The 18,532-nt window shown below is 32.5% G+C and overlaps 1 protein-coding gene and 1 non-coding gene across 3 annotated transcripts in view; both read left to right on the forward strand.

Moving 5' to 3' along the window:
* Positions 1 to 1,266: 1,266 nt before the first annotated feature.
* LOC105326495 (uncharacterized) lies at positions 1,267 to 4,796 on the forward strand. The gene is made up of 3 exons (XR_010711834.1): positions 1,267 to 1,662; positions 2,353 to 2,570; positions 2,932 to 4,796. It is a non-coding gene; the product is annotated as an uncharacterized protein (transcript).
* Positions 4,797 to 5,901: 1,105 nt separating this feature from the next.
* LOC117692832 (G-protein coupled receptor 157-like) overlaps positions 5,902 to 18,532 on the forward strand; it is a 32,634-nt gene continuing 20,003 nt past the window's right edge. Inside the window, exons 1-3 of one of the 2 annotated variants that reach the window (XM_034482039.2) lie at positions 5,909 to 6,458; positions 6,797 to 6,996; positions 7,380 to 10,332. In XM_034482039.2, the coding sequence (XP_034337930.2) occupies positions 5,981 to 6,458; positions 6,797 to 6,996; positions 7,380 to 7,709 (1,008 nt within the window). In that variant the 5' untranslated portion in view covers positions 5,909 to 5,980 and the 3' untranslated portion in view covers positions 7,710 to 10,332. Of the gene's footprint in view, positions 6,459 to 6,796; positions 6,997 to 7,379; positions 10,333 to 18,532 lie in introns of those variants that run through there. The other variant, XM_066078611.1, reaches the window with a different exon arrangement.

Raw genomic sequence — 18,532 nt, forward strand, 5'->3', positions numbered from 1 at the left:
GACAGCCTCTGAATAAGCACAAGGTAGATGCTTATGAACCTTCTGGGTTTTTGTAGGACATTTGATCTGCAGTTTAAAATCTAAGATACAAACAGCTAGTCCATATCAGCCATTGTCAGCCAAGAGTTAACATATCTCACTTATAAACATGTGGAACAATAGCAGCTTTCCTGCCGACATTGATTCAGCTGTATCAATAAGCCTCCCTGATTCTGTTGTCATTATACCCCCCGCAAACAAAGTTTGGGGGGGGGGTATATAGGAATCACCTTGTCCGTCCGTCCGTCTGTCTGTCTGTCTGTCCGTCTGTCCGTCTGTCTGTGCAATCGTGTCCGGTCCATATCTTTCTTATGGAGAAACATTGGAAGTTCTTACTTCACACAAAGATTGCTTATGACCTAAGGGTGTGTCATGACCTTGACCCAAGGTCATTCGGGCAAGGTCAAGGTCACTGGCAGAAAAAGTGCAAAATTCGTGTCCGGTCCATATCTTTCTTATGGGGAAACATTGGAAGTTCTTACTTCACACAAAGATTGCTTATGACCTAAGGGTGTGTCATGACCTTGACCCAAGGTCATTCGGGCAAGGTCAAGGTCACTGGCAGAAAAAGTGCAAAATTCGTGTCCAGTCCATATCTTTCTTATGGGGAAACATTGGAAGTTCTTACTTCACACAAAGATTGCTTATGACCTAAGGGTGTGGCATGACCTTGACCCAAGGTCATTCGGGCAAGATCAAGGTCACTGGCAGAAAAAGTGCAAAATTCGTGTCCGGTCCATATCTTTCTTATGGGGAAACATTGGAAGTTCTTACTTCACACAAAGATTGCTTATGACCTAAGGGTGTGTCATGACCTTGACCCAAGGTCATTTGGGCAAGGTCATGGTCACTGGCAAAAAAAATATGCAAAATTTCGTGTCCAGTCCATATCTTTCTTATGGGGAAACATTGGAAGTTCTTACTTCACACAAAGATTGCTTATGATGAAAGGGTGTGTCATGACCTTGACCCAAGGTCAATTGAGAAAGTTCAAGGTCATTGTTTCGAAAAAGCTAAATTCTGTCTGTGTCATATGTTGTATTAATGGAAATATTAGAAGCTAAAAATTAACAGTTTTCAAAAATAAAGCAGTTGTTATTTATAGAAAATGGACAGTGAAATAGATTCATCCAATATTTTCTATAATAGCAAAAATACACGCGTTATGATTTTTTTCTTAGCGGGGGGTATCAATTGTGAGCTTGCTCACAGTACCTCTAGTTCTTACTACCATCAGCAGTGTCTTGTCTGTTTTTGGAGCCATCACCATTTTCTTGTCTTACCTCATTGTTCGTGAAGCTCAGAATTCTACTAGATTGCTGCTGGTTCACGTAACAGTTGCGGACCTATTCACTTGTGTTGGTACCCTCGGAGGGTCCATAAGGTACTTCTTACGAAATGAAGACGATTACATAATTAAAGAGAAGACTTTGGCAATCAACTGTACTGGGACCGACAACGTGTGTCTTGTACAGAGTTTTGTCAACACGTTCTCTGCTATGGCGTCTTTCTTCTGGACCGCAATCATAATGCTTCATATTTTAATGACGCTGCACAAAATGGAAGACTGGACGAACCGTTGGAAAATAGTTGCTTTTAATATCATTTCCTGGGGAATACCAAGTAAGTATCCATTGCATAGATATACATAAGGATTTGAAATAAACGCTTACAAGTTACCTGAGTCACAACCGTCCAAATGTTATCTGCTTTTGTATTTCGTCCACATGTTCATTTAAAACTCAAATCTGCAAGAGGCCTTAAGTTTGATGCAGTTTTTCTTAAATACTTTTGCCAGACGTGATTGACTGGCAGAAAATTAAGTTTTTGATTATAATTAACAACTACTTGAGTTTTGAAAATGTGTCGTTTTAATATGAAGGTCGCAGTTGTTTTTCTATATTTCGTGTAATGATATTTCTACCCTTAAATTGAGTAAAATCATATGCAAACTAAGGACATTATTTTAAATCCCCCAAGTCATTTTTTAATTTTTTTTTGGTCAAATTGCTTGCAGACTCTTCAGGTAGCTTACACCAGCCATTACAATTTTAGAATGCATTATGCTTTATCTGATTTTTTGTTTGAGACAGTCTTTTCAAAGATTATCATAATATCACATATTTTCGCAAATCGTACAATATCCTAAATGATAGGTTATGCAAGAATCAAAATTATATTTATTTTCAATATAACTAACCAAGATTATGTATGTACATGACAAAGCTGTGATTAATTCACGAGAGTTTTAATCGTTATGATACATGTAATATTCTATTTTCTTTACATAACTGTTTTGCCTTAACCTTGCAGTGGCAATAACAATAGCCGCCGCAGCGGAGGGAGCTTTAGGGGAGGATTTCTCAATAAGTACAGGCCCGTGGTGCTGGATCAAAGGTTGCCTTTCTCCAACCACAGTGATCATGTGGATGTCCGTGACGGGAAAGTTCTGGGAAGTTCTCACTTATCTGGTATCGATGCTTTTTTACCTGGGTTCCAAATATCTAATATGGCGAGGAACAAGAACACAGGTGAGTATTTTATGATTTTTGGAATTTAGTTTAATTTCCTAATATAGTATTGGGGAAAAATCGCCTTATTTTTGCAAATATCAATGATCATAGACAAAATGATGCACCATCTAGGTTTCTAGTCTGTAATACATGATTAAAGAAGTGTTATACTGAAACTAGGATGACTAAATAGTGAATCATCTTTATCTCTAACCAGAACAATATTTCTGGTTTCTTGGAGATTCGATATAAAGAAGTTATTATTAATAAAAACAAAGAAGTTTTGACTTTTAACTCATCTCGACATATTCAGTGTATCGAGATAACAATGTTTGAGAGACAGAAGGAAGGCTGTATTACCGTCATTTGTCCTTTTCAGACGTATTCTTTTGGAGAAAACAGCAATTACAACCTCCGTGATGAGGACCAACTCTATACCATGATCTTTTTGGTTCTTGTTCCTCTCCGAATCTTTGGAACCATTAGATTCTTTATCGCTGTCCACAAAAGTATATCAAACGACAATTTGGTTATTTTTAACCATATTGATCATGTTTTGCTGTATTTCCAAAGCGTTGGTGATAGCGGCCAAGCATTCTGTAATGCCATTTTGTTTTGTTTAAAAGATCAGGTAGTACGTAGAGGCTTGTTAGAAAAACTGAGGCGTTTTTGTGGAAGACCAACACATGGCGAGTCAGAAAGACTTTTATCAAATAATTACGTCAGTTAGTTTTATCACGCTTTATAAAAAGTCATTATAGTTGTTTATAGGGAATTATTTATGATAAAAAAGGAATGTGTTTTTGAAATGTAGTATTAACCAATGCGTTGCTGTTTTATTTAAGGAATAAATTCAATAGCAAAACAATTTATACGAATATAAGATGGATACATGTAAGAACAGTTCACGTTTATAAACCGCGTTGCGGTTTATAGAAATTCCTTGTTTAAATAAATGCTTAAACTGCACAAAACTCAAACGTAACGTCAGGCGGGTGTATACGGTTATGACGTTAGTCTTACTGTGACTTAGGCAGCACTCTTTATACGATATAGAATATTTTTTCAGCCAATCCGAAAGCGCGTTACAACAAGAATTAAATTATCCGGTAATGTTTCACCCGAGCGCCAGTCAGCTGCAGGCGACTACAAGGAACAAATATGAAAAGTGTGAGCTGTTGTGTGTTAGTGTTGATTACATGTTTCTATTGTGAGAAATAGAACGAAGCCATAAATGCATATGGTAATGTGTTTGTCAAAACACTTTTTAAAGCATTACTGTACATTCCTGTTATCCAAAAGAAATTTTTTAAAGAAAATGTTTTACTGTGTTAATGCATCAATACCGAAACCGCCACACAATAATACGATACTTCTAATAATATCTGGATATTGTTTTCTTTCTAATGTTTTATAATATATCTTCATTTGTCATTTATATCAATTTTGCAGAATACGATATTTTTACTTTTGTTTTATTGCTTTTTAACATGCTATTTTGCATTAATTTGTTATATAATTCCTCATTATTCAAACTATTTAAACATGTATACATGGTTGTAATAACACTCAAATGAACATAAACCTAATGTTTGGACTGTGTACTTAAGCTTCCACTTTGTGTGTACACTTCAAATTTTCTACGGAAGATCAAACAAGAAATGCACTTGAAACTTATCATTTAAACATTTTCTGGTGGTATTTCTCTCTCTTACAACAAAGGCTTATCTTTTCTCGGTTGCTCTCTCTTTATTAAGAAACCTTAAATGTATATTTTGTTATTATTTTATGTTTGAAAATACTTCAGAAGAATCTGAGTTCGAAATATTTTATTTTTACATTTGTACAGCAGTGATATATAAATAAAAATTAATGTTTACAAAGATTTTTTATTTGACAGTTTTGTATGTTGACAAAAATTCATACTGATTTAATTATACATCTACGAGTATAATATACATACGATATTCATAAGAGCAAAAAATAAACAAATTATATATATTCAAATCAACACTGTTACATAACTGGTCTCCAGTTAAGCATGAAGGACAGCATCTTGTGTAAGACGTCAAGATTTTTTGATAATCGAACAATAGAGAGGCAATGTTAGAATACACAGACGTGATTTTAAAATGTTTGTCAGCATTCTGTCTTAAGGTTTGAAATATTTAGCCTTTTTTAACTTTTCTTAGGGATTTGTTAATATTTTTTGCATGCTTGTGTCTGTACTGTTTTTTAAGATTTAAAAATTAAACATTTATTATCTTAGTAAGAATAACAACTTTTTTCTTCCTTAAATATTTTTTTTCATTTTGAACATAGCTGATAGGAAAAACGTACATGCACTTTATCTACCGTATATTTATGAAAAAACGTTTATATTTTGTTTCAACCAAGCACAATTGTGAAAAGTTATATTAATGAAATATATTTATTTTTTATAGAGGACTCTCTTGATAAAAAATGCAACGCATTCTATATTTAAGTCTAGTACAAACTGTAACAAAAGGAGAGCTTATTTTATATATTTTATTTCGTGGAATTAAACAAACCGTTTATTTCATAAGAATCAAAAGATATAGTCTAGGAAAGAAACGTTTTACAAAAAAAACATACAAGCTTATCAACACACACTGGAACAAAATTGGTTCACTTAGGAAGGAACCTGTTGGATTGAAGTAGCATCCACGTGGTAGAAGCTACCCGATGTGTGTGGCCTCGCCACAACGATAGTTGTTGAACCCAGCAGGGCATGTGACAAAGGATGGAAGATCTACGAGGTAGAATTTCGTCAGTACGAAAATACTGAGACGGACTGAAGCTTCAATATAACAGGTTATATTTACCACTGTGATATTTTACGACTTTTGGTTAAAGGTCGGACGATTTTAATTTTTACGCATTGTATTTTTACGAATTGGATATGTCCGTAAAATTTCAAATCATCAGAGGTGAAGTCCTGGTCGTGGCAATGTTTGTAAATGTACACATTCATTGCGTTTACATACAAATCTTATGTTCAGAAAATCGTCTTCGTGTTAACGCGTTCATGAGTTATGATATTTTTTTATTTACCTTTATTTGATAAAAAAAAATGTGTCCATACTTATTCTTGTAAGTCTAGGTAACATCATTATTGCACGGTTTGAACTCGTATTTAAAAACCAACCACTAATTCTAAAGCTGGACTATGTTGAGGGTCAATTAACCTTACTCTCATACAGTAACGCGATGTTAAAAATTAACGCGCGCTGTTGCTACGCGCTTAAATTTTAAAGATTTATAAATCTCGAAAAATTTAGCAACCCGTAGAAATGTCTGTCATACTGTAAATCTACTACTTGCCGCATGACGCCAACCGACTTCCGTAGAACGACGAGTAGTTACTGCGTTGACCGAAACCGAAAGTTGACTTTATTTTTACAGACATGTCTTCCAATAATTCTAGCCCGGTGAACATTACTGTCTCCGACCGGGTCTCGCTGCTGCCACAGTCGGTGCTTATCTGTACATTTGTGAGTAGTTTTCTGTCCATTATTGGTGCAGTGGTTATTTTCATTACGTATTGTCTAGCCACAGTTGCCAAAAACCAGACGAGGCGGCTTCTGGTGTACTTGACTATAGCGGACTTAATGACTGCGGTGGGAAACCTTGTTGGAGCATTGCGCTACGTCCTCAGAAATGAGACGGAATATCTCACAATCCGCCATCAAATACAAAATACTTGCATTAAAACAGATGCAGTGTGCGAGGTACAAAGCTTCGTTACGACGTTTTCATCCTTGTCTTCTTTTTTCTGGACGTCTATCATCATGATTCACATTATGATGACCCTAATCACCCAGCGAGAGTGGTCCACTCTCCGTAACAGGGTGATCTACCATTGTGTATCGTGGGGAGTACCACGTAAGTTTGTTTTATTGAGTGGGGGAATGGGAATTTAAGTTAAAAACAGTTTAAGTTTAAGGTTTGTTTCTTGGTATAAAAAATGAGACACGGATCTCGAAAAATTCCGAAATGGCCCATGGAATAATTTTATTTGTCGGGAAAGGGGGTGCAATGCCTTCTTTCAGTATTTTAAATAAGTAACGTTAATAAGTTTGAATTTTCCATGAGAGGTTGGGGTCGGGATCACCATCCTCTTTTTGTTTGCGCATGGTAATGATAATTTTATAATTAATGTATATAACACATGACATTTTTTATTACAACGATAACATCTAATGTTATTGCTCTGTCCACAGTGGGTATAACCTTTCTAGCTCTCTCATACGACGTTCTTGGAGAAGATTTCTTCACTAGCACCGGTCCTTGGTGCTGGATTAAAGGTTGTCTACCCAACGTTTTCCTATGGATGACGTTGACCGGAAAAGGCTGGGAAATCCTTACCTATATTCTAACCATGACATTTTATATAATAATGAAAATCTACATGTGGAAAAAGGTACCTCTTTTAAGCTCTTTGATTTGAAACTTTAAAAATACACTTTTTAGTGATAAAAATATTCAAGCCAAAAAAAATAAATTTGTAATATTCTGTAAAATCTTCTCTATGCTATTTTCTCTTGAATTCTGGCATAATATTGGAACAGAAGAAAATGATCATGATAAGTAAAATGTGAACATTTATTCGAAAAGATGAGTTTGAATTATCTGATAAAGAAAACTGCGTTTTGAATGCTTACGAAGTATAAGGATTAAACTGTACTGATGATACAAAATTGAAATATATTTAATTGATTATTTACAGCTTATCAAACATTATTTATATAGATTTTACTCTTATATTTTTAATAATAAATAACTAACCTATAATTTCCCTCATAGCGTTTGCGCTTTAGAGATCGAAGCCACCATCATCTGAGGGAGGAGGACGAGTTGTATATTATGATCTTCTTCGTCATCATCATTCTCCGCGCAACAGGAACTATCCGATTTTTGTACGCCAGCGTCGAAAATATCAACGACTCGCCAGGTACCTTTGATATGGTTCTTGTTCATATCCAAAGCTTTGGAGACAGTGCGCAGGCGTTTGCTAACTGTATCCTTTTTTGCTTCCGAGACACAGCAGTGCGTCAGGATTTGTGGAATCGAGTACGTGGGATAGGTCAACCTATGCGTGGTGAGGCGCCGTTACTTGCAAATACGATGAATTAATATTTAAAGTCGCGAAAAGCAAGAGGACAAGACAGTACTATGACAGTATTTGGTGTTTTTCTAGAACTCGGTGCCAATTTAAAAAGTCGGTGCTTAAAATGCATTTTTTGCATCAGTTTTCAAGATGCTTAATCATGACATGTACGTAAATGATTGTCATGAAAGTAATACATGTATCAAATGTCCAACGTGTAACAGATAATCAATTTGTTATTACAAAGTTCTTAATCCTTTTTGACAACTATTACTTTGATATAGATTAAATTTCAATCTATCAATATAGATTAAGTAAACAGTTACCACTCTATAAAAAAAACAACCCTCCTTACAAAAATAACCACCTCAATTAAACCGGAGTGTCAAAAACATTTTAATCCTCGAAAAGCACATGTAAACACTGAAAACATTTTGATTTTCGTTCTTGAATTCAAATATGTTCAAATTGCTTTACTCATGATTATAAAGGGTTATAAAAGCACCATAATATCAAAATCTCAAAATGTGCAAAGAGGATAAAAAATGAAATGTAATAAAATTATATGCACTTTGTTTATTTAAAACTGGTTCATTATACGATCGTTATTATTAAAAAAAAGGAGAGAAATTAAACCAATCTTCGGAATCTCAAACTTCAAAATACATGAAAATAGTTTCCCGAAAAAGATATGCCGATGAATTTTTCATGTATTTTCTTACTAAAGTTAATGCTTGAATCTCGAAGTTATTTTTTTAAGCATTTAACAGCAATTTAACTAATTCCACCAGTTGGTAATAAAAAGAGCTTTTTAAAGATATTTTGTGGAATAATACAGTCCTGAAGATATTTTCTATACATTAGATACTCAGTTTATACTCTTTGGCGAGGTTTATTTTTTTTTTACTTGTCAATAAGTGAAAATTAAGTCTTTATGTCCTCAAAATCAATACTTTATTTTTACTGTGTTCAAACGGCGATCTTTATTTTTTGCAAAGACTTTTATAGGTTACCAAGTAACCCAGCCTATAACACCCTTTTCCGAAAGTGTTCCTAAGTAGTTTTTATGAGCAATTTATATTAAACTAAAAAAGTTGTAATAGTATGCAGAGATTTTTAACAGTACTGCTTGTGCTCAAAACATGAATGTTACAACTGTAATATTATTTTTTCTATTCATGATGAAATTGATTTTAGTCTGCATTTATTTTTACAGATGCAATTTTGTTTTATTAAAGTATTCATAGTAAATTGTAATATGTTATATTCGAAGGTTAATGAAAATTTGTTGATTTACACACATTTTAAATACATTGATAATTTAACTTACAAGAACAAAAGTTTTTAAATCGTTGTCTTTTCCAGCATATATTGAACTGGAAGCAGGACAACTCGCCTCTGTGACAAGTTGCCCTCAGTAAAACCGAAGACACCTCGCCCCAAATTTAGGACAACTCGACATTACTCAAGACAGCTCGCCCCAAACATAAAAATAACTTGCTCCCAGTATTTTTGTTTGTATTACAACAAAATATCTAACGAAAATTTCATTTTTTCCCTCATATACCACAACCCGATTTTTTTTCTTCAGGTTTTTTTTTCAATTTTTGATATATTTTAATTTGAAATTTAATAGACTTTCAAAACTTTCGATCACAGTGTTACTTGAACAGTTTTATTCAAATGCATCTATAATCAGCAAAGGTTGTATGTATTGTGATTAAAAATATGTTTTTCATTTTTAATAAATTCTGTTTCCTCATATCAACTCGGTCAAATGAATGTAAATGTACTTTAAAAAACTATGATTTTAGAAACCAGAGCAATTTAAATTAAGCACATTGTTTTAAGTTTTAAAATTACTTAATTATGACCAACGTAATTAAAAAATCAGCAATCAAACAATCGTGTTATATTATTCATGTGATAATGATAATTAGTTAAAATTATGATGAAACCCAAGCTGTAAAAAATTAGAGTGACATGTACACGTTTAATTTTGATTCTTATTAATGTATGCAATCTCTGAATCTTTCTATGTATTTAACAATTAAATTGAGTTTAGGTTCTAATATTTGGCTTCCTATTAATATTTTCGAAAATCATTGAAAAATAACACTATATGTCGATTAAATATGTATAAAATATATCTTTTTCATTGGGGGCGAGTTGTCTCGACCGAGGGCGAGTTGTTCAAATTTGAGGGCGAGTTGTCTTGAGCTGGTGCCGAGTTGTCTTGGGGGTGAGATGTCTTGGGGCGAGTTGTCCAGCATTCATTAAACTTCTTCAACGTAAAACGTCACTTTGCTATCTTACAGGATATTATTAATATATAACCTTTTAAGATATCCCCCTAACGGTTATGATTTTTATTGACATTTGTTTTTGTCCATTTTAAAAGTTTTAAAATTCATAACAAAGGTTAAGGACATTTGTCAAGTAATAACCTAGATATATGACTCACATTTTTTGTTATGTATATCTCGTGCCATGTTTTGTTTACATTTCTGTTTTACGTCAGTTTTTACTTTCTGCTGAATGACTATGTATGTAAACTTTAAACGATTTGTAGTTGTGTTAGTTTTGTATATATATTGCTTATGTACCAGATTATTTGGTTTTAGTGAATAAACTTAACTTGAACTTAAACATGGGTTGTACATTCTGGTAAAAACATTCATTTGTTTTCTTTACGTTATTTTATTTGCAAGGTAATTATGAATATAATTAGCTTTTAATGTTGTCACTTGTTATTTTGTTATGGATAATATATTTTCCATTCAGCAACTTTATAAATATATGTAAACAAAATATAACAAAATCCTTTTTAATATAACAAAATTTATCGTCAGACTCTTTATCTCAATTACATTTTGATAACTGACTGAAGAAAACAGTTACATGTATCATAATAGGCATTGTAAATATTTACATTGGGAAAGTAAACTTTGAGGGAAAAATATTGTGAGCATGCTCTTCTAATTTTGAATTATACGTGTATATAAACAATGAAAATATTTTAATTATATAAGTCTGTGTTGTCTTTTATGTTTCATTATTAAATTGCGCTTAAGTTTTCCGTCTTACAAATAATGCAGTTGTAACGAAAGTACCGTGTTACAGTATCCGCTGGCACAAAACTGAAATTTTGACAAATGCATAGATCTCAGTTCATACCTCGTGAAAATACTGTTTCAATATGTTAAAAAGCTTCATCTTTAAAAATGAAATACCGCTTTTGAAATAGATAATACACTATGTACAAAATGACAGCCCTCTAATTTTCGGAACGTCTTCCCAGATAGAGAGACGAAAAGCATTTCTTTTGAAAGTGGGGGGGGGGGGGGGGGCTAGAGTTATCATCAGAAACTTTACAAGCAAAAATGAAATAAATGAATAAATAAAAAGGATAATTGCCAAAATCATGAAAATCCTAATCCGTGGGGGGGGGGGGGGGGGGGGGGTGGGGGTAGTTGTAGTATACCTATAACTCCAAAAAAATCTTACCTACCAAAGACAAATCTTCCAAATATCATATTCCTAATTCGTTGCGGGGCGGGGGGGGGGGGTGTTTCCTGATACTGTATTTTAAGGAACAAGTTTGTTTGCTGCAAGAATAAACTGGGGGCTGCCCCCCCCCCAGCCCCCAGCCCCCCCCCCCCCCCGATGATATATGTGCCTCATGGTTAGGTCTAACTTTTGCAAAAAAATTGTGGGCCCCCCGTTTCGACGCCTAGTTATTAGTTATTAACAAAACATGCAGCACTGTTAAGGCATGCTATGACATTGTTCGTTCTATTCGTGTTGAATCCATCAAATTCAGCTAAATATCTCTGCATAAGCTGAAGGTGCAAGCATTTTGAATAATGTTGCTGTTATTGTTGTGTATTCGTATGCGCCGCTTCAGTTACATTAATTACATATTTGATCAATGACACTTCATGTTTTATGATTTGAATTTTTTTTTATTAAACAATAAGAAATTAATTAATTTTTTTTTTCTTTTGATCGACGAATCAAATTAAAAAAAAAACCCAGAATTTTTTTTATAGATACGGTACGCGCATTATGAAGGTTTTTTGATCATTTTTTCCTTTTATACGTCGATCAAATGAAAAATTATTTAATTCATTCCTTAATTCAAAGGTTGTTTTGGAATGAATAACAGTTTTGTGGTTGTACCTTTCAACATTGTTCATCATTATGAAATAACGCCCCTATAATGTTAATAATAATACGGAACTAAGTCATTATCTTGATCCTCCACTTATGTATTGTCAGAACGGAAGGAATAAGGATATTGATACAAAAATATCTTAATATATTTGCGCTATGTGGTACCTTCAGGAACTATGTTTTATTGATATAATTATACTAAATAAATATCTGACATTTGCGCTATATGATATATGCAAAAACTTGTTCGTAAACATTCACTTCTTGTGTATATGATAATTTTAAAAGTTTGTTGTGCTTTTTTCCCATAAAATTTAAGCCAAATTATTATTATCATTAATTAAATTTTTCCTGTTAGATCACTTTTGTCGCAATATTACAGATGTTCTCCATTGCATTGTAGCATCTTTACAAGAATTCAAAGATAAATCCTCGTTGTTTTCTTTTCGTTTACTTCAACTTCATTTTAACCAGAAAATCATATTAGAATTTGAATAACTCATTCTTCCCAAATTCCCACAGACAGATTATTTTTGCGAGAATGTTTACAGACCATAGCTTACTACAGTCATACATATTTGTTATGTTGTAAGTTTTTAATGTGTTTTAAAGAAGTTTTGAATAATGAAATCTCTCTCTCTCTCTCTCTCTCTCTCTCTCTCTCTCTCTCTCTCTCTCCGGATATTATGCATATATATATATATATATATATATATATATATATATATATATATATATATATATAAAACATCGATATCCATTTTATGATTTTGATCGTTAACATTACCTCTTTTGCATCCTATTTTGTGATTACAATTTGTAATGTTACAGTTGCATTTAAATAGACATCTGTGTCCATAGTACGGGTATCTACACGGAGAAACACAGTCCTTCCCGTATTATCCATCTAAGCATTCTTTAACACAAAACAGGAAAAAAAAGCCTTAATATTTGTAAAAGCTTAAATGTTGGGAAAAAATCTAAATTATTCGATAACTAAATTGGTTCTTCTGTTTATGAAAAACAAAACAAACAGATTCTGTCAATTCTTTTTAAAATGTATACTTTAAACACATTACAATTTTATCAGAAAGCTTTGTTACATGTAATACATTTAAGTCCGACCAGTATTTTAGATTTGTGTTAGATTTGAATAAATTGCATATTTCTAAAAATAAATTAATATCATATGAATACTAGTAATTGGAAAAAAGTAAATGTTTAGAGAATGAAAATGTTGTACCTTCAACCTGCTGAAAACACCCTGTGATGTGGTTACACAATTCATCTGTGCAATTGCAGATATGTTGACATAAAATTCCATAGTTCGGATGTCTGCAGGGTTCTAAACAATTTAAACCATGATAACCAACTGGACATTCTGTGAACACTACAAAGAGATTCACGTCTGTTACAACAATGTACATGGTACCTGTTTAAGCATTTTGATTTACCTCAATTGTAGATTTTGGCAATGCCATAAAATATATATTCTTATAATGAAAAAAAAATAAAAAGAGAATCTATAATGTAGAAGTCAAAGTATTTACCGTTTATGAATCTCGTGGCAAAAATGAATACACATACATACTCAAAATCCATTTTGAAATATGAATAACTCATTGCGGAAGGATTGTAAACGACCTACTTCTGGTAGTTCCTGTTAATCTGTTTTTAATCACGTGTTTTTTTATTCGATGAACACAGAATTACAACTCATTACTAATTTAAGTTAGCATTGTTATGTAATTGTTTGCACTCGATATTAAAATTTAAGCTATTGTCAATTAAATTTAGAAAAAAACTTTATTTACGGAATCTTCCGAGATATCACAAAAACATGTATTCTAATGTGTTTTATGAATAAATCTGCACTCTGATCACGTGATTTACATATTAGTTATCATAAAGTTGATATCAACCAGGAATTATTACACTTCATTTTTTGCACTACACTCGATAGTAAATAGTTCATCATAAAGCAATTGCGCAATGTGGTACATACAGGAACATTCTTTAATTCTGATTTGTTCGACACGCCTGGTTCTTGGGCGTATGATACTTTTAAACTTGATATGTGTGTTTTCCCCATAAATTCTAAGCTAACATTTCCCCCTGTTCAATCACATTTGTCGCAATATCAAGGATGTTCTCCATTGCATTCCGTCATCCATAAAATTAATATATTAAGTTATATACCTGTAATTATTTTTCGTTCAATTGAAAAAAATTTAAATATATTTTGATCAATCAAAAAAGTTAATGAGAATCAGCAAAATTCATCATCTCTTTATGACACAGACAGGTTTCATTTGCGAGAATGTTATTCATTTTTGAAATATCCCTCTTACAGGATGTTTGAAATTTGTATTAAGAATTATACAACAAAAGCATCTCACTTATAAATATTCATAAAATATATTTGTTACGCGAAAGCAGAATTATAAGTTTCAATGAAATGTGTTTTATATCTTTTTTTAAATGCACAAAAAATATTTTTTTAATGTGCTTTACTTCAAAATTACCACGTTTCTTAAAAATTTTAATGTTGTTTCCGTTTTGGTCTAATTATAATTTGAAAAAATATAAATAAGGAAACTATAGAGAAATAAATCTGTCGGGCAAGAATTAACAAGATACATTTTTTTTTCACAGACAAGGTATCGAAAGGGTATTTTCCAATCAATGTGAAACGCTTTTGCTTGATTGTAGAACCAGATACTACAAAATTATATGCAGTTGATAACAGATTGGGACCTTTTTATGATTTTTTAAGAAACCACAGTCTCAGTAAAATCTCTATTTTCAGTGTTTTGCGCATGTGCGACGGCATGGCTTTAGTAGACAACAGAATGACCTAAATTTTAGTATGTGTTGTTTGGGGTTTCGTTGGAAACTCCATTGTTATGTTTCATTCGAAACGATTTATATATCTGTGCGTGAAGTTCTCCTTCAGAGTTGGGCTATCTCAGGTTAAACAAGCAACTCTAATTCAATGACAGGGTATTAAGTACGATATATGCTTCAAAAAGTTCTGTATGAAAAGAAAAATAGACCGTTCTCGCCCCTAACGGGTCTCGAAACTGATATTTTTCTCATACAGAACTGTTTGAGGCTTTACTTCTACATGTATGTGCGTAGTGTTATATGAATAGGTTAAAAAAAAATAATTATTTGACCATATAGAGAATTTTAAGTTATTATTAAAATATGATTGTAATTTACATTTAGAATTTAGAAGATAAAAGAATACCAGCCGATAGTCTAGATAGTCTCCCGTCGATATTGTACAGTCACCCCCTAATACGAAATCTACAATTCACAGTAAGTATATACAGTATCACTAGGCGGAATAAAGTCTTTTAGGCCGCCTGAGTCACTCAGAGGTTCATGCCCTAGGGCGCGGCCAATTTAGCCGTATAGTACAAATGTATTTAAAAATCTAATGTAATCTTCTTCACAACTTCCACATAGCTGGAGATAACTGACTGCATAAATCTGATGTTTATGAAGACCACCACTGAAATTCTGAAATCCGTGACTTCTGGGCGGGGCCAATATATATGGAATAAGGAATCATTCTTTGAGTATTATGAGGTGTTAATTTCGGTCGGGGTGTGATCAAATCCAATAAAGCCCGAAGGGCTTTATGATAGATTTGATCACACCCGACCGAAAATATCATCTCATAATATTCAAAGAATGATTCCTTATTACTTATATTTATATAATATTAAGCCATCGTACGATAAGATATTTAAATATTAATAAGCAAACTCTGCTGGCGCCTCGATTTGGCGTCATTTGTATTATGGGTTATATAGTACAAAATCGATACGTAGTGTTATCACAGGCAAAGACACTGGAAAATGTAAATATAACCATATAATGAACTTGTATTAAATCTTTTAAAATCGTCTTCTCTATTTTCACACAAGTTAGAAAAATACAACATGCATGGTTATGATGTCCATGAATGAAGCCCTTTACCATAATTGTGAATTTGGTGGGTACATATTAGCTCACAGTGAATATGTATTGAATTTTATATTTTCTTCTGTACATTTAAGTCGTTTTTATTTACATAATGTCCTGTTGTTCACTTGTAAAATTCGCTGCCCATGGGACAGGGGTTGGGGATTTTGTTTGGAGGTAGTGACATATATGTTCAGTGGATATGTATCTTTTCAGGTCAAGTGAATCACTGTGGTATCCTATTGACGCGATTGTCATCCGTTAACAATTATAATTTTTCAATTATTCATTTATGTAAACAATGCTCGAGTTTTAATTTTATTTCCAAGTAATGTAAAGTATAAATAACTATTTTTTTGACAAAATAACTCGTAAGAAACGAGGCAAACGTGTTGAATGTATTTATAAAATATATTATCAATCAAAGATAGCTACATTTGATTGAAACTCATACCAATAAAACACATATGTAAACAATAACAACGCTCGAGCTTTGTTTACAAAACAAAGAATTCCAAACTCTGTATCTTGCTAATAACTCAATATCTGACTTTCAAATGTTGATAAAGCATTTAAAATATCCATATTAACCATTCTAAACATTAAAAATGGAAAAATAATATTTAAAATTTTGAGCTCAAATCGTGTCCAAGTCCCTTTAAAAACCACAATGTAAATTGTTGTGAGTCAGACGTATTGTTTATCAAAATAAACATGAACAATAAAATCAAGTGTAATTATATAAGTTGTTTCTTTCACAATATTGTCACCTAACAGCGTAGCGCAGTGGGTTAGAGGGTTTACTACATTATGAGTTCGAATCCCGCTGGTGGTTCTACAATTTTTACCTCTCCAAATATTTTCAAAGGCTATTTTTTTTGGTTAAATATTGTAAAATTTGGAAATTCCTTAACGGTGATGTCCCATTCCTCTTTACGAAATATACTTTTATTTCCTGTAAAATTAAATATAAAGCTGAAAATGCAAAAACGAGACACTTTTACTGGTCAATCTATGGGTTATGGTACTCAGATGACCGCCAGGGCCAATAGGCTTCTTGCTTAAATTACATTGTTTCCCTGGGCTTTTCATTGCTTCAATTTATATTGTAAAGTGATGCATATTGTATTATCAAATACTTGACTTTACAAATACCGTCAAATTTTTACTGGGTATATATTTCATATTCTTGAACATACTTAAACACAGAAAACATTTGTGGTCTAGCCTAAACAGTCTTTAATAGTGTGGACTATTAAAGCTGTCGAACCGAAATACACACCGGAATACTTTCAATCGCGGATCTCTGGGGGAGTCGATGAGGAGAGGGGAAAAAGACCCCCTCCCCCTCTGTGAAATTTAAATATCGTAAATGAACATAGTAAAATTATTGAAAATTTGCCGTGGACCCCCCTGGCAAACCTTGATACAATGCCAACCACAGGTTTTCGTATCTTATTTTTTATGTGTTTATGCTTAAGATTTTTGTACTTCAACGACATTGGAACCGATATAAAAAACTATAATAAACAAACTGATCTAATAAATCGTCGATAAGTTATCCAAAACATGCATTTGACTTTTTAGTTTACGATGTAACAATGTATTTTTTTCAGTCAGACATATCAATGAGAACAATATACATAAAAGACTAAGAAAAGTTTACAATATTTAAATGTTTAATATTCAAATTTTTTTCAAAGTTTTAATCATTTGATATTTAAAATGTTTTATCTCATCTTAGCTAAGATCTCAGTTAGCTTCTCTGATAATTTTTTGTTCGCTGTGCGTGCGTCCGTCCGTCCATCTATCTGTCTTTACGTCTTTAAACTTAATATGTTTTCGACTTCTCAAGAACCACTCAGCCATTTTTAACCAAACTTTGTTTAATGCATAACAAGTATTACGTGAAGAAAATTGTAATTTCTTAAAATAAAGGAACACGTCCTCTCTTAAAGGGAGATAATAAAGAAAAAATAAATAATTGTTGGTATTTAAACAAATTATTCTCAAAAACCATGGAAAAAATGTAAGGGGGCCCACTACACCTTAAAATTGTTTCTTAAATCAGCAGAAAATTACTTGATTATGATAGATAGCATAATGGATAAGAAATGTTTAATAAAGTCAAATAGGCGAAAAGATATTAAATTTCTAATTAAAAAATTATTTTTAAAATTTGATTCAGTTAATATGAATAGATGTCCCAGGCGGGTTCGAACCCATGATCTGCGGTTCGCAGGCCTGATACTTTAACATCTGTTCTATGGTGACATTCAACCAAACCGATTATATAGTACAAATAGTTAAACAAAACATCGTGTGTCTAAAAAAATATTGATGTAATGAGGTACTCGAAATTATTCTTAAAACTCAAGTATTATAATATATGGTATTACTTGTGTGCAAGAATTTTGACATTTTGTTGATACTAAATTGTTAAGACTACACTACAGAAGTCGGGGCGTTTTTGGACTATATTTATCTCCTATGAAGAAGAGTTTTATATAAAGATATAGAAAATATTCATTTTTATTTACAAACTAAAAAACTGATTTTTTCTTTAATGAATGATAGTTGATATCTAAACAAATGATATCTGAATATTTCTGGAGGATCTGACGGTGAATATGTTGACCACCCAGTATCCTAATGAACATGAAAATATCGGGAAATAAAACTAGAAATAGTTTCATAC

This window comes from Magallana gigas, chromosome 3 (genome assembly GCF_963853765.1).
Source record: "Magallana gigas chromosome 3, xbMagGiga1.1, whole genome shotgun sequence".
Taxonomy (NCBI): Eukaryota; Metazoa; Mollusca; class Bivalvia; order Ostreida; family Ostreidae; genus Magallana; species Magallana gigas.